The 17837-nt window shown below is 35.9% G+C and overlaps 1 protein-coding gene across 1 annotated transcript; it reads right to left on the reverse strand.

Annotated features, from left to right (window-relative positions):
- Positions 1-8064: 8064 nt before the first annotated feature.
- On the reverse strand, positions 8065-16537 carry LOC139744711 (calumenin-B-like). The gene is made up of 7 exons (XM_071655134.1): positions 16332-16537; positions 14965-15070; positions 13555-13736; positions 11968-12081; positions 11172-11268; positions 9832-9980; positions 8065-9201 (listed from the first exon to the last, which is right to left on the reverse strand). Exons 1-7 carry the CDS (start codon positions 16524-16526, stop codon positions 9049-9051), a joined length of 996 nt encoding a protein of 331 aa, XP_071511235.1. The 5' UTR covers positions 16527-16537; the 3' UTR covers positions 8065-9048.
- Between the last annotated feature and the right edge of the window lie 1300 nt (positions 16538-17837).

The following is a 17837-nucleotide window of genomic DNA, read 5'->3' on the forward strand; positions in this document are numbered from 1 at the left end:
CCCCCAAAAAAAAAAAAATATATATATATATATTGTACTGTAATTGCACTCTTTCTTCATACCTTGGAAATTACTCAATGCATAAACTTATAAAAGGGTTCGTCAGAATTCAAGTAAAAATTCTCAATTCCCCAAATATGTGTACCTGCACTCTTTGACAATTATAGCAAACCCAGTTCAAGGAAAGTGAACATTCAAGTCATTTCTGACAAACCTGTCATATCAATATTTTGCCAGTTATGTGAAACTGTCATGGATCACACATTGTGAAGACATTGTACTATATGCCAATTGGGAGAATCATACATTATGGCGGAGGCATCAGTCGCCGTAGCGACATTTCTAGTTTTATTCGTACTTCAGTCAAATATCTCATCAAGCATTTTCCTGCTTTTGACATATTCGGTGCATGTTATTTTCAGGTGTGCTTCTATTTCTTGTGTGATTCATGGGTAATGACAGTCTTCAATTCTGTGGTGTATTCAAAGGATTTTTCTCTTTTTTAGTAGTTGAAATGAGTCATAAAAAGCAAATTTATACTGAGGTCAGCACTTAAATATGCTATATGTTGAGCTTTTTTAACTTGTTACTTGATTTTAAAGCATTCCAGAAGTATTCCAGTGATGAGTGGAAATTCAGATGTGGAATAGAAAAGGGTATCAGGTGTAGTTCTGAGGGTTTACCTGTTTTGAAGAAAAGAAACAAATTTGTGGAAAGATAACCATGTATAATGCATTGTTGGTTCTGTTTTACTTTACATGATTATTGGAAATGGCAGACACTTTTCTTTCTTTTAAGTTCGCAATATCTTTTATAGCTATATTTTCAGCATTTATTGACGTATACTAAAAAAACCTTTTTATTGAAAGTCGTAACTCTGAAATGAATAGTGGTTTGTTTAATGTAATCTATAGACATGCTGATTTATACTAGAGTAGTAAATTTAGAAGTTAATTAAACAATTAGAAAAGCACTCAGAGAGCACAGACCTCCAGCAAGCAGCTAATTTCCACTCATACACGAATGCTGGAAATCACCCAGTTTCCCAATATAGAAGCCTTTTGTTACATTATCAGCTTCCAGCTGCACGGCGCCTCTCCTGAACAGATCACGTGCTATGCAAACCTCAAATACGTGCAGCTTGAACCTCCAAGTTCATCGACATTGTCTGCAAAAATGATCAAAAATCCTTCAAAAATCCACAAAAATACCTGAATCACTACCAAAAAAGTTAATCATCTGTCCTTGTGTCATTGTCAACTTTTCCTGCAAGTTTCATTCAAATGCATTCACAACATTTTGTAAACAGACAGACAAACCAACACTGATGAAAACATAACCTTCCGCCTTGGCAGAGGTAATTAATGCTCTTTATTCTGTGTATACATTATTCTCTTTGGTACACATCAAAAAGGCAAACTTTATATCTTTAAACGAGTTCTTGAGTAGTTTTCGCTGAACTTTGGTAAACATGATTTGTTTTTGACTCCTTGCAGTGATGTAATAAAATGTTGAGACGAAGCAATTATTTGTTCTCGTGCTGTGTACATGTAGGTCATCCAGTGTACCTACATAAAAGTAGCATTAACTTTATCTAAAAGTAATATCAGTTGCGCTTCCTATTCAAAAGTGAAGATTGTACTCCAAGGGCTGTGATATGGTATAGATATGAGTGTTATCACGAAATGATTTGTTCAATTTATGAAGATAAAAATGTGTTGAAGGCATTGCATTATACATGAGGAGAAAGGCATGAATTCCTTTGGAAGAAAGTGTATGGAAACCAACTACAAATGCTAGAATCAATGCTTTGAGCATATTCTCATATTATGTAAACATATGATTACATGCTAGTGACATCTCATGCAGAATATGGAACTTCTTTTTGTACAGCTAAACATTTTCTGTCTTTGAAGTTCTTGCGATTACTTTGTGTGTGTTTTTCTGTTTTAGGTGTAAAAATACCTTTTCAAGATTATTATTTACCTTGAACATTTGCTAAATTATAGCAAATTTTCGTGTTTAATAGATGTGTTAAATTACTATGTCAGCAGGCTTTATGAAATGCATCTCTCAACATCTTTGTGTTACGAATATACAGAGAAACATTCTTTCTCAGTTTCATATGGAGAGAGAGAGCAGTGTTGAGAAATGTGAGATACCGGTACATTTTATAAAAGCTTTGCACACTGAAGTATTTAAACCTCACACAGGCTATGTATCACAGATGGTAAACAGATATTGTAATATTTATCATAGATTAGTGTTATCCATATTGTATTTTGTAGTAATGATGCACATATAAGTCAGATGTAACTGTTTTAAGTTGATGGTATAAGTTGTGTGAGTGAAAAGCCGACATATGATGATTCATATGGCCTCGGCCTCATTTTGGGAAAGTTTGTGTGAAATTGGCTTAAGTCTGAATGTGCAAAGTCAAACTATGCTGAAAATCCTTGTATTTAGTGAAGTACTGAAATGCATGTAGTCAAACCTTGTTATGACAAGGGGCCGATAAAGTGAGAAACTCAGTGTAAGAAGGTAATTTTGCAGGTCCAATTCCTTTTACATTCTTCTGTTGATTTTTTTTAATCCATGGGTTGTAACAAGATACAACTGTACCTGGTATAATGAAGAAACTTCAGTGGTCCTAAGCAGCTTGTTATAACGAGGTTCCCTTGTATATGGATGTTTATTCTTTTGGTTTCATAACACACATTGGCTCAGAATTTTGAGAACCAATATTCAACCTTTAAAGCCATTTTCTTTTAGGAATTAATGGCTTGGGAAGCAGAGAACAAATAATGCCAGACCAGTCAACACTCAGATAGACTTAGAAACGTTGTAATAAGTGCTTTATAAGTGATATTTATTATTATTATTATTATTATCAGAAGTTAGACAATAGGCCTATCTTCATCAGACTAAAGTTTCAAGATAGTGTGCTATTTTGTGGTAAGGAAATAACCCAGTGTCAAATTAACCCACTATTTGTGCAATGATAATGCAAATAACAAGCTATTTGATTGGAAAAATTTCATCAAGCTATTTGATTGGAAAAATAAAAATAAAAAATTGGTCTAGTTTGTGATGTAGTGCGCTAATTTGTGAAGTTTTGAGTTGAGTTGCATCTCGCATCGGCCTGAAATTTTTTTGATCCCATCATACTGGAGAAACTACTTCAAATTGCATGCTGAGCCGGGCCAAGTGGTGATGCAAAGTACGCATGCATCATTGTCGGGTCAATCTCCCAAGCGGGCCGTTTTCGAGCTAGTGAAGATTCAAATTCAAAATTAAGGCTTATTATCCCAAACGGCAAAATACCCCGCTAGTTTTGAACTGTGGTCTGATGAAGATGCGCCTAATGACAATTTGATTTGCTAGCATTGCTATTGCAACATCTCATTTATCAAGAGTATCAACCAGAATGTACACCAATGTTATGTACGTATGGTATTTTCTATTGAATGTCCTCTGCCTTGTAGATTTCAAATTCAATGTGCTGGCCTGAAGTTGCACAAATGTATTTATTCAGTCTAACTTATGAACACAGACTAACTTCTCGTTTGTTTACAGGTACTGGTGTTTTGTGTATAAACTAACTTGCTTTCACCTAGATATTTGTGTGACATTATGTCCCTCACCAACGATTTCCATTTCATATTTGTTGTAAGACTTGTCAGGATTTCATTGATGAAGAAAATGCATCAATAAAGTTTTATACAATGAAGTTGATACTCATCAGTTCTTTGTTATTGTTGGTGTTGGTGTTTTGTGTTTTTTTTTTTGTGTGTGTGTATGTGTGTGTTTAAAGTGCAGAAGTATGCATTCTTTATATAATAAACAGATTTTACAGATATTTTAACAAAATTTTACTCTCCATGCAGAAGAAGATAGAAATACAGAAGGTGTAACTTCATTGGATTTAGGCCTTAGGTTAACTTCACCTAGGTCGCATCCAAAGGAACCTGAGAAAATCTTTTGACTTGTGTGAATTTTGACATTTTGTCATTAGAAAATTATATCAACAAGACATACTACAATGTACAGGCATACATTCAACACACAATACATGTATTGCACATTTTGAACTCAGTTACGAAGGAAAAAGTCACATACATGAGAAATGTCATGGCTGTTTGTACAATGTATTTATTACATGAACAATTCAGCCAAACTACAGACATACACACATGAATTCTGCATAGTTATGTTCTATCATGATAACATACAAATTATTGCATAGATTTAATGTTTCTCTATAATGCAGTTGTGATAGATTTTCTATTTCATGATTGAAGGCCCTGAAAGTTTTAGTTCAATCATTTCTTCATCACATTGCTTTCAAGGGATGGTATAATATTGGTTGAGGTGAGGATTCAGCTTAAAACTTTTTGCGAGATACTTACAAACAACTTCATAAAATGTTAATGAGCATACAATTCTGAGAGGAATCCAACTTTATTTGATGAAAATCAGTTTTGAAATGGCCGAGATATCCAAAAACAAAGTAAAGCAAAGCAATCCTATTAAAAGGTGGGTCCCACTTTTCATTGGGATCGCTTTGTTTGGGATATTGGCCATTTCAAAGCCACTTTTCATCAAATAAACTTTGAATTCCTTTTATAATTAAACTCAGCAATGCCCTTCATGGTATCATAGCAATTACATAATCTTTGAGCGATTGTTTCTCTCTCTCTTTTTCTTTTTTTTTTCTTTTTTTTTGGGGGGGGAGGGGGAGGGGCCATTGTCAATTCATTTATTCAAATTCGTATCATGCCTTCATTCTTTTTGTGGAAAGAGATGTTTATATGGATTTCCCATTCATAATATAACTTTGCAGGTACATGTAATAATATTTGCATTACAGAGAACCTTAAAGGCACACCAACATTCTACTAGGGAAAGCCATTGCTAATTTCAAAATATAAAAGCCTCATTGTCATAAGTAAGCCAGCATACTTATTGTAACATAAACAATAACCCCCCCCCCCTTCCGAGAAAAAAACATAAAGATAATCACCGTAGACAAGTCAAGGCATACTTGATGCGATATGAAAGTTCATTCCACATACATATCATATCATATCATATTCTTGTGATGATAAGAGTGAATCCATTAATGTTAATCAACAAATGTTAAGAGATCACTCAAAATCATCCACACAAAGGAAAGTTTGAATATGATACAATGCACATATACAAATATGTTTACCAAACATATGTAAATTATGACAATGTTGGCAAGATGACAGACCTCTAACATTACTCTATTTTAAGATCTTGAATTGGATTTTAAATCAACTATTCTCAGCATGCCGTTTTTTTTAGTTGATATTAAAAAGTAAATCTTCTTTATCCGTCTAAAAGCATCACAAAAGTAAATTTCATGAGCCACTACCATGCTGTTGCAAATATACGAACCTTTCTCCATGGAAGACATTGTCATGTAAATTTGACTGAGTTTACAGTATATCACATCAAATCAAGTGGTGATTACACTGGGGTGCTGAAATCTTGAAATTTGCCATCAATATGCACAGGGAGAAGAAAAAATGAGAGTGAGTTTAGCGTATGAGAGATGACTGTAGTGTTACTACAAATGGCAGCTGTATGTAACAGAGAAACCAGCACTACTAGAGAATGTAGTACTGGGATAAATACTATGATACACTATGCCATATAATGTAAAAGCTGTTATCCATGTAATGGTTGAATTTTTGTGAATTTCAGAAATCACTGACAAAAAATGTTGTCATGCACAGTAGAGAGGCATGCATTTACAATAGCCTCTGTGTTAAATTGCGAAAACTACACCTTGAGAAAATGTTTGCGACCTCCTCATTTGCAAAAATAACAGCTTTTACAGTAGGATCTAGAAAAAATTTCAATCACACTTGAAAAGAGATACAGTTGTAGTATCAATTTCTTGAAGCAAATTGAAAATTATTCAGGCCTGTGAATGAATATATAAGCAAAGCCTTATGCACTGCATTCTCTCCAACCAAAGATTGACATTGACAATGTTATTCCATCCACATGTTAATAGATTTCAATTCAACTTCGACACAGCATAGAAACATCATGTACACATAAAGGCAAGGCCAAAGTTAAACTAAGACAAACTTATCTGAACTTTTTTAGCTTCATGTAATTTGGCCCATAAGAGTCATCAGAATACTCTCTTCTGTTATTATACAAATAATGCACAGGTGTGAGTGCGTTAGTGGAGATGCAGTGCACTCGAGGGTATTCACAATTGTGCAACATTCATGAGGCGAAGCCGAGTGCATGTTGCACTACACTGTGAATACGCAAGAGTGTGCTGCATCTCCACTAATGTCACAAACTTAAACCTGTGCATTATTTGGTTTATAAAATGGGTTGAAGAACTATTTTTAGTACAACATCAGTCTATCAGATAATAAGACTTCATATTTCAATACAACTGGGCCACTCTTCAATCGGCTTTACAGACGATCACAACGTGTGCATTGGTGCTGTGCGCACACACATACAGTAGTACGTACGTATCAAAGAGATTACACCAAATCTCTTTGGTAAGTAGACAGTAAATACCCACATCAGCACTTAGCATATTATCATTGGTTCGCGCCGCTCGTACAGAAGTCATCTGCCATAGGATAACAAGCTGTGCTGTTATGACTATTCGTTGCACACTTTTTGCACGGCTGTGCATGTTAGTAAGAAAATCAAGAGCGCACATGTGACTCATTTCAGCACTTCTGATTGGCTACATTCTTGAACCCATTTTAAAATCACATATAACACAGTCTACATCATTTACGTAATACTAAGATGACTATAAAGGCAATAATACAGCTTGCCTGACAGCTGTCAAATACGGTAGAACCTCAATAAAACAAAGTCAGATACAACCAGATACCTGATATAACAATAGGTTGCATGTCCAACTCCTTTGATATTATGTTTTTACACTGATATAATGAGCTACCCAATAAAATGAGGTTCCCTTGTGGAAGTTCGAGTGCACTAAATGATGTCCAGATAACAACATGTCACATATCAACACATAATGGTATCACGTATAGGTATCATAAGACGTTTCAAGGAGTATTATGATGGTTTGACTGAGGTCAGAATGCAAAATGGTTGACTGCTGCAACGTGTCCGAGTATATACCACACAAAACCAGACATTTTTTACACTTGTGATGTTATTACTTCCAGTATAACACAACAAACATTTGACCTTTATGGACCGACTTCACATGAAATATTTCAGAACGATAATCAGCTACAAAAGCTTGAACCATGAATTCTTTTATAATACTGACAATGGATTTACTTGCTAGACACAGACCAAATATGGTTCAAGTATGAATATTTTGATAGCAATTTTTATTTCTCTGCAAAAATTATCTCTAGCTTGCTCTCAGCTGATCTAAGAGTCCATCTAAAATACTGCGCTTGCCATTTCTCAAGTTGTTTATATCCACATTAAAAATAGAATATAGCATAGTAAAACAGAAGCATCAACATGCATTATAAATGGACATTCAGAGAGAGCATTCAGTGTAAAGATGAATTCATGTCACAATACTAAGGACTGTATTTACACACAAAAGTCATTGAAATATGCTGTTTGTAATTTGCAATTGCAAGTTACAAAAAGGCAAACTTCAAAAAGTCTGATAAGAATACTCTGAATGTCCTCAATATTTACCCTTCTTCTAATATCAAGTACTCCACAAGATCTATTTCATCACACAGAGTGAAGCTGGACACTTGCAAATATGTGTGACTTTTAAAAACATGCTACATTTGAAGGAAATTCTACATGCAGATAGTTTTCTTCTGTAACTTTATAGTATGCTTTATTTATCATGGCAGGCAATAGGCATGGTGCTATTTCAGTCTACAAGAAGATAGTGCAGACTTACTTTAACAGAGACATGAATGCAAAATAAAGTTAATGTGAAAGTATATCTGAATAGTGTCCCCTATTCCTTGAACATTCACCTACCAATGTTTGTTATTTCAAGGTACCAAATCTTCTAGCACTACATGGAGCAAATATATGCCTGTATCATCTACAACTTTTGACATCAATTCTCATGACAATGACCATTAGCATCTGATATGATATACATTGTTAATATACAAATACATATAATCACCCTAGGGTCCGCTTTATATATGTATATACGTATATTTTTTATTTTCTTTTAAAACTTCTTCTTCTCCTCCTCCCCCTTCATCTCCTACTTTTATTTATTTGTTATGATGACTTCTTCATGATTTCTTGTTTTTGTGAATACATCCAATTTTGGTAAATTGTATGCATGGCAGTTTTGATGAGGAAACCTTGTCTAAACATTTCTGCGCACTGCAGATTTTGACACGTGCAATACATCCTGTCAATATATCCTGTGAAGCAATGGATTCTACTACTCAATACTTAGAGTCTCTAACAAACTGACTGAAAAGCCACTGGATTTATGTGACTGCATGCAGGAAAAGCATTATACCAGTGACAGATGGCTAACAAATTTGGTTGAAAACTATATGTAGCAGGGTGCTAGCTTCTGACAAGTTCATATAGTAAACACCCTCCTGCTTCTTAACAGGAAACTAGACCACAGTAAACCTCTCTTAAATCGACATTGCTTCAGTGCACATACAAGAAAAAGTCCTGATTTTTTTTTTTTTTTCTGTTTCTTCTCATGGAATTCTTTGTGCAAGTTGACATGAACAAGTCGATCATTGCATGTTCACATCGAGATGCTGAAATACTTTAAGTTGGTTGTGCATCCCAAGGCTGAATTTGGTTTTCCCTTTTTCTTCCAGAAGGTAAAGAGTTCAATGATCAAAAGACACCTAGAGTTTACAACACAACTCATCTAACCATAGTACACATGTTCATCAACAACATGACTCAACAAGATACCAACAACTCCACACATGGGTCACTCTTTGTGTAAGCTGACACATTTCTGTGGTGGAATGTATGTCAACTTAAGCAAGGTTTACTGCAGGTTTGAGGTGCTGAAATGGTGGCCTAACTTTATAGCTCGTTGTGCTGGACAATGATGTTTGGGTTCCTGTTGAAATGTGTGTGCTGGTCCCTTCCCATGAAGAGAATCTCACTCTCCACAGCTTCCTCAAGACTAAGATGGTTGTCAGCATTTGAGTCCGTCATGGCCAGAAGATGGTCCACCTGAGAGAGAGAACATGGTGAACATGAATGAATGACACAAGCATTGAGGTAAACCTTGAGTGGGAGGAGACACAAACGTGATGAACAAATCAAGGCACCTCATTTACTCTTACTATTGTAAAAATTGTGTGATATGTAATAGATTTAATGCTCTATACTAGTGTGCAAAGACTAGTGACAATGGTGAACGAAAGTAAGGATGATTTCCTCTATCTGCAAATCATTACAAGTAATACTGTAAAACGAGGAATGTTCGCATGCATTTTAATTTCGCAAATTTCGCGAGCGGCAACATTCGCAAAATTAAAATGCACACGAAAGTTCTTGCCTACACAATATGCATTGGATGCCAGTGACAAGTCGCGAAAATTTCATGCTGCGAGAAAGGCCATCGGCGCCACTTTGCGAAATTTTCAAGCCGCGAATATATTGTGTTTTTACAGTATTAAGATGTGTTTTATTTTCAGTCATTCGAGGTAATAGCAATTATTTGCACGTCATCATGAAAAATGGATCAGAAACAGACCTACTGCTACATGACATATCATCTGGAAAACACTCTCTGCTGTTATTTTTGGTTAATGCAGCCACATAAAAAATTATTTTGTGTCATGATAATGCTGGTCTTACCTCTCGCTCTGCTTGTGCCCTCAAAGACTTTTCTTGTGACTCAAGTTCAAATATCTCATTCCCTTCAAGCTTGCCATTTCCATCATGGTCCAACTCGGTTTCAAACATGTGCTTCTCTTCAAGAACCCACTGAGGTATATCTTCTTCCTCTGGAAAAACAACAACAGCAAACAGTGCAATATTTGACTGGTGAGAAAACTTATGGCAGAATGTTCTAAGTGTCAGGTCTGTTACACAGTTTAGGCCACACGAATAGTACAAGAAAGCAATACTAATGACAGTGGGTATGGGTATGGCATTTATATTAGGTTTAGATATTGATGTCATATCTGTCTGATTGACATATTTGGCACTGACCCCCCCCCCCCCAAAAAAAAAAAGAAAAAAAAAAGAAAAAGAAAAAGCAGTGTTGATGGTGTACGGAGAATATACATAGTCACAGTGTACCAATACCTCTTGACAATACCTATGACATGCCACAAATACTAGTCATCTTGATTAGTCATCTTGGACTCTTCTCAAACAAACACTGTGATTTGAAGACACAAGTCCATTGCATATGACTTATTTTGGCCATCAAAATGAGGTTCAATGTGACCTATATGAAGTCTGTTGTCCTTTTAACTGTGTTCATCATAACTGAATTTTGGTAAACTTCCCCTAGAAAGAGCTGTGACAGGAGGTCATCTTTAAAACAACATTCACTTTTGGGAAATAAATGGCTAGCAAGAAAGAATACTGATCTAACTAAAAAAGCACTCTGAGAGCGCAGACCTCCGCCAAGCAGTTACTTTCTCTCAATGATCTTGCTCTTCCCAAGGAGATTTTCTCCTCTCCACCACTGGGGAAAAGCTCTTTGGGCTTTTCCATAGAGACCAGTGATTTCCACCCATAGGTATACATGCTGAAAAATCACCTGATTTCCCAATATAGAAGCCTTTGTTACATCATAAACCCTCAGCTGCGCGGCACGCCTCGCCCTAGCAGAAACTAGAGCATGCATTTTAGTGCGCGTTTGAAAACCTCAAAAATGCGCAGCTTGAACTCACAAGTTCATTGACCCTACCTGTCAAAATATAAAAAATCCTTCATAAATTCCAAAATAATTCTTGGATCACTACCAAAATTTCATTTGTTACTTGTGTCATTCTCAAGCTTTCCTGTATCAAGTTTCATCCAAATCCGTTCACTACTTTACGAGTTATTTCGCACACGGACAAACAAACAAACAAACAAACCAACCAACGGTAACGAAAACATAACCTCCTCCCTTGGCGGAGGTAAATATCTATTATGAATAGTGTCATACTATCATAAAACATTATTCACATGGTACTCACCATCCACTGTGTGGAAGTCTCCAATGAATTCTGTGATATCAATGCCGCCATCACCGTTGGTGTCAAAGTCCTCAAGGGAATCAGAGACAACTACTCTCTACAGGTAACACAGACAATAAAAGACCAAAAGCTTGAAGAAAAATCAACCAAGAATCAAGGAGGTCATGACACATCCTACATGGTTATGCGATAATCAACCTTTGAGAATCTGAAACCTGTTTTTGATCCTAAACTACTGATATCATACATCATTTCACACATTAAACTTGATTGCCTTGAGTCATACAAATATTGCTAAGTATATTTGTACATTTGTAAGTTATGCAAACTCAATGATAGACTTACTTGGATATCTTTACTAAAGAGTTCATCAAAGTGTTCATAAAGATCTCCTCAACTGATAAATAAAGAATTATCTGCACATTGATGGCAGTGCCTATCCTTTTTTTTTTTTTAGACCACTTAGCATGCTCCCATAAAATCATCAATATCTCCACAACCAAGTACTTTTCTGAGATGTGTTATGTATGCAATTAAAGCAGAAGAGTAAGGGAATAATGTCATGTCATTTTCAGAAAGTCTACCTCCCCTGACTTTTTGATCCTTTTGTTGAAGCGGGTAACATATATTCCTTATTGTCTGAAATGTTCCCTGACTAAGCAGGGAGGTGGAAGGAATAGTTCAGTATCTCCATTCTCAGGTGCATAGAGTTTACATTAAATCCTTCTCTTATTGTAGAGTCTTGTTTGGTTTGTTGCATGAGATCACACAGATTGATGAAATTCCTTGAACTCACCTCCATTTCTCTGTAGAATTTAGGATTGTGAAACATGTGAAATTCCTTGGCATTCAAGAAGCCATCACCATCCATATCAGCGATGTCATAAGTCCTTTTAGCTCTCCTGATGTACTGTAGATAAAAACAAAACAAACCACGATAAGAAAAGAAGAATAAAAACAGCAAAATTGTTCATGAAAGCAAGAGAATATCAAGCACAGGGGTGAAGGTTGAGGGGACAAATTGAAGAAACTTCACACCTCAAAAATCATTCATGTGTGTAAAGTGACAGGCACAGGATTGATATGTCATGACTGATATGAAAAGGACGTCCAGGACAAGATCAGTGGATCATTTACATCCTCATTTAACCCATTGAGGACAAGTCCCGAATATACTCGGGTAAGTGTCTATGGGAAATGCTTGTTGCAGCAAAATCAGTCCATCCTCAATGGGTTTAAGATCAAATTATTTCAATTTCTTTACTGTAGATGAATCTCTTTTTACCATGTGATAAACAAAAACCACTTAAATAAATTGCATTTTCTTTTACATGAGATTCTTCAGTTCACATTGCCCATTTTACCTGGGGATGTTATTATTTTTGTTCTCAAATTTTCAATAATAAGCTCAGAACTATAAAGCCCTTTTGACTTAAGGCATTCAAACCAGCAATGTTGTCACATATATGCACAAAAACTGTAAACAGTGCAATGTGAAAGCCAAACTTAGTCAACAGAAAAATTGGGAGGTCTGAAATAAGATCATGAGATTTGCTCTTATATAAAATGAAAGCTGGCGTAAATTTGGTCTCCTGACTTCAAACCACTGCAGGTAGATATCATCAAAAATTAACAACAGATAGCCCACAACTTTTCTTTGAGTACCTTAGTACATGGAATTTTCCACTGACATTTAGAATGTTTTATGGCTCCATCTTCAAATCAGAGTCAGAAATTCACAGAATGACAGAATACACTGGATGTGAACAGACATACACTGTACATTTCCATTGCTACACTGTACATTCCATTTCTTCACTGTTATTATCACACAATGTGAGTTATCAGCTCCAGCAATCACAACCATTTCCGTTTAAACCCTCCATCTTTACATTCACCAATGATGTAGGGTCATGGAGTCAGTGGTAGTAAAACCAAGGCAAACTAAGGAGTTCACAAAAACATGAATATTCAGCTGTATGAAACAATCCACAGCAACGATTTTGTGGGGATTAGAAAGAGTTCTCTCTTCCATAATTATCAGTCTATTCGGGATGCCAAAACTTACCTAAAACACCTCATTAACACACATTTGAATTAGATAGCTTTTTTAAATGTAACATTTCCACTGAGGAAGTCATTAAAACATGTCCTCTGACATTCAGTTCCAGCCCTGTATTCATGACCATGTGACCAATACCTGTAAGTCTCCTGTATACTATGACTCTGCAATGAGAACAAAGTGCCTTGCCCAATGTCACTAACACTAATGCAGCCAAGGGAGTCCAAAGCACGGACCACATGACTGAGGGCAAGTAGTGCGGTATTTATTTAGCTAAAGGAACTCCTCAAAGTGAATGAAGAAAAGAATTTGAAGTGAAACCTTTTGATGCTCCTCCTTGTTCTCCTCCTCATCATCACCAGGCATGTAGCCATAGACATGGTCATGGTACTCAAACCAGGACACTTTCCTATCCTGGTTGACGTCAATTGGCTCCATGCTCTCTATTGTATCCTCCTTGTCAACGGTGACCAGGGCCTCGTACATCCAATCTGTCAGCTCATCTTATCCCGGTGGGCGAGGAAAAGAGAACCACAGACAACATAATGAACACTCATGCCTCTTCCGATGGTTACTAACCAGTCCTAAAACACACATACAACACATATACACAAGCACTTGTAAGGCTTTCACACAATGACTCCACCATTGTCAGTGCTTTGTTGTTTTGATTTATCGTAGCTATAATTTTTGGCCCACCCACTTCCCCCCCCCCCCCCTTCCAAAAAAAGACTGAATGATGCAAAGGTGCTCTTTAATAGACATCATGAGATTGCACCTGAATTTGTGCAAAACCATATGAATTATTTCAAATTGCATTCATGTACATGTCTTACATTATACTTTTTACATTTTTTCTTTAACTTGCATTGCTTTCATTTGTAAAGAATCACTCTTAACAAAATTGTGCTTTCCATGTACGTTCATCGGCATGTCATTTGACACACTCTGTACGTTGGGATCAGATCAGTGTATCAAATTAATATCGAATTGAGACTGAATTGAAGTGAGTTTTAATATAAACTGCACGATTTCACACAAATTGAGTCACCTATAATAATCTTTGTGTGTGTGTGTGTGTGTGTGTGTGTGTGTGTGTTCGTGGTTATCAACTGTGTATTTCTGCAACAGAAGATGGTTGAAGACATATCTAAGTAGAGGCTTTTATCAATTTATTTTCCTAAGACTGTATAAACTTTGTAGCGAGCAGTGATAACAAGAAATGAATACTGGCAAGCCTCAGGACCTCATTACATTTGCATGCATGGCACAGGCTATGTTTGGACTATAGAATGAATATCACAAACTTAATCCATACTTCAAGTGATTACTGTTTTGAAAATGACTGATATAATGTAGAAGAGATTAAACCTGTAAACACAAATCATGTGTGACATATCCATAATTTTAGATGAATTCAAATACAAGTTGGTACATTTCTTCAACAGTCTTTTCACAAAGTAATCATCAATAAGCATAAAAAACAAACAAACAAACAAACAATCTTGAAAGGGCAAGCCATAGTTCCGTCAACAAGGATAAGACTTAGATAATGTCTGTTATTGTCCTATTAGGTAAACACTCACAGAATCACACTTAAATTAATGTCCAAACACATTTCTTTGATGCCCAGTATTTCAAAGGGTGTGTAGACCATAAACCAAATCATATCTCTTCACCTTGTTTATGTTACATATATGCATCATAGTGAATGTTCTCTTAATCTAGTACCTTTGTCAATAAGCCCATCTGCATTCACGTCCACAAGAGTGACAATCTTGGCAAATATTTTTTTTCTCTCTTCCTCTGGCAGTTTGCGGAAGTCTGAAGCTTTTTGCTGTCACACACATACACATAAAAAAATAAAAGAGAAGAAAAACATTCAAATATTCACTTAGAGGAGACCTCTGGATGATTTTCATACTTTTATATTTGAACAAGAACAAATTGTTTATACTGGGTACAGAGTTTCAGAATCTAAAGTAATTGGGATGAAGGATAAGATATTTATAACAAATCACAATGAACAAGGATGTTTTTCTTGCAGTTTCCTTATAAGAATACATGAGTGGATGCTTAAGGAAGTAGAAACAAAAAAGAAAGCATGCATGAATTCTGCACAGGTGAACTTGTTAAGCAAGCAGTGTTGTAAAGAAATTACATTGCTACATTTCTAAAATATGTGAGCCTCCTATGTTATCATCCTTGTTAAGTGTATTTTGGTTTTGGTTTTTACAGTTGGATTTCTCTGCTAAAAAATCACAATAAATTCCACAATCTATAGGCCTACATAAAGTTGTCAATTTATGTATTACATGATGTAAAAATCTGAAAATCGTCTAAACGACCCCTCTAAAATAATGGTAGATTTCCCACTGTGCAGATATATTGTTGAGGTAAATGTATTCACTAGGAAGGTGACTGCCTTGCTATGGTAAATTGTTTAGTTTTTGAAAATCTCTCAAGTGTACATATAGAGATTAATATCATAATCATGCAAATTGTGATCTTTTGTGGAAACTCTTTTTCCATGCACCAAATCTCCATGAAAATGCAATTTTGTAATTTAATCCATGTACCACAGACATATGCATATTAAAGTAAGTGTTGTATCCACTCAAAACACAGAGGCAACATCTAAATCTACTGACCACGATTAAAGGTGAAACCATAACACAAATTCAGAATTTGACAGTGATAAATTGTTCATTGTAAAGTGTTCATTGAATTAATTTCACTATCACACATATTTATTACACATACAACAGGCAAACAACTGTCAGCTTTTGAAGATTAAAATGATTCCTATATACCCCCTTACACACTATGTGTGGGCGGGGGTATAAAAATACTGATACTTTGTAGGGGAAAAAACCCCAACATTTTGGAGGCAAAATATTATTTTGTTTGAAAATTGCAAGACTGCACAGTGTAAATGAAGTTTTTGGACAGTATTTTACTTTTAACAGAGTCATAACAATAAAACATATTTGGTGGTTGCTTGGTACACATGAGCTCAAAATCACAAATACACACACAAAGAGAGAGTGTGTGTGTGGGGGGGGGGGGGGGGAGGGGGCTACAGCGGGCAATCATACCTTTCCTCCAATAAATAGGGTCTGGTCAAAGGAGTCTAAGTGCTGGTCTCCTGCATAATGAGGGAGAATGTCTTCAATCTTGTTGCTCTCATCATCATCATCATCATAAAGGGAGATCTTGGGCTGAGCAGCTCTGAGCACCATCAGCAGAATTACTGCCATGGAGATAAGTCTGGCCAGAAAGTGCATTTCCATGGTGGTGTAGTATACTACTACACATATTCAAAACAAAAAAGAAGAATGTCCTCATTTGCAATTGTTGTAGTGTATGAAAATATAAAATGAATAACATGAGTAGCTACATGCTGGGGACCATACAGGTGCTGGTTGTGCATGAAAGATAAATTATACACAGTATATAACTAACTTCATTTTATTTAGAACAGTACTAGTGGATAAGTAAACAGTGGTGAAAGCTAGCAGAGCTTTTTTCTTGATTTATAAAATATGTTAAAACTTAATGTTATTTTGAATCAAGTAGAATATGATTTTAGTGTTCTACAAATAGCAGTCACAAGGGCAAAAACTGAGATTCATTGTGGGAATTAGAATTAATGTACCAGAACAATGATTGTGGCAAGGTGACAGAAGCCCATTGAGAAATGTTTGTATGTGTGTGGTCATGTGTGCTCTAGGAACTGCATTTCTCAACTAACTTGCACTCAACTTGTCATAAATTGTTTAATACAAATTTACATTGATTTTCAGCTCCCAGTTACTGGAAAGATTTGTCACCTATTATTAGATGGCTGACTTCTGTTTCAGATTGTGCAGGCAACATGTGTACACTATGGAATCGTTCGCCAAGCATGAAGAGCGATTTGTTTTGATCAACAGCATGAAAGTCAACATCGATATTGACATTTCCCAATGACCGATTTGGTTCAAATCCATGAGTAATTGAAAATAAGTTATTAACTCAGCTCTGTCACTTTTCATCTTGTTTTGCCTCCTCTCTCTCTCATGTCTATTTTCCTAATTTCTATTAGTTCCTTCCTTCAATGTGCATAGAGACATTCATCTATTTTTTGTGACATGCGCTATCCAAATATTACAGTGTATTATTATTATTATTGTATCCTGTGTGATTTTGGTGCAATTTACACGGGCTATAATCGAGATATCTACATTAAGAAAGTGCATTAGCGCAATCATCAATCCTATCATGCATCACACAGAATAGCTGCATTTTGGTTCTGGAGTTACTGTTTGGATGTCGACTGTCTAGACCTAGAGTGACTAACTGAGTCGCAGAGTAGAGAAGTCAGAGGAGATAGGCCCCTACTTTTATTTTTAAACTTCTCAAGTGTTTGATCATACCCGCCAAGCCCATCTGGCATCTATCGATCTAGACCGACTCATTACTGTAGCCTGTAGGTTCACGGTGAAGTAATCGAAAGTTGACCCAACTTCCAAGGAAATGTATATACGGTTGATAGGTAGTCAACCACACAGATCACTCTCATATATTCATCAGTCTGAGTGATACAGTCAGCACCTTGAGCA

Source organism: Diadema antillarum, unplaced genomic scaffold (genome assembly GCF_040938485.1).
Source record: "Diadema antillarum isolate AM-2024a unplaced genomic scaffold, OU_Dant_1.0 seq00001204_RagTag, whole genome shotgun sequence".
Lineage (NCBI taxonomy): Eukaryota > Metazoa > Echinodermata > Echinoidea > Diadematoida > Diadematidae > Diadema > Diadema antillarum.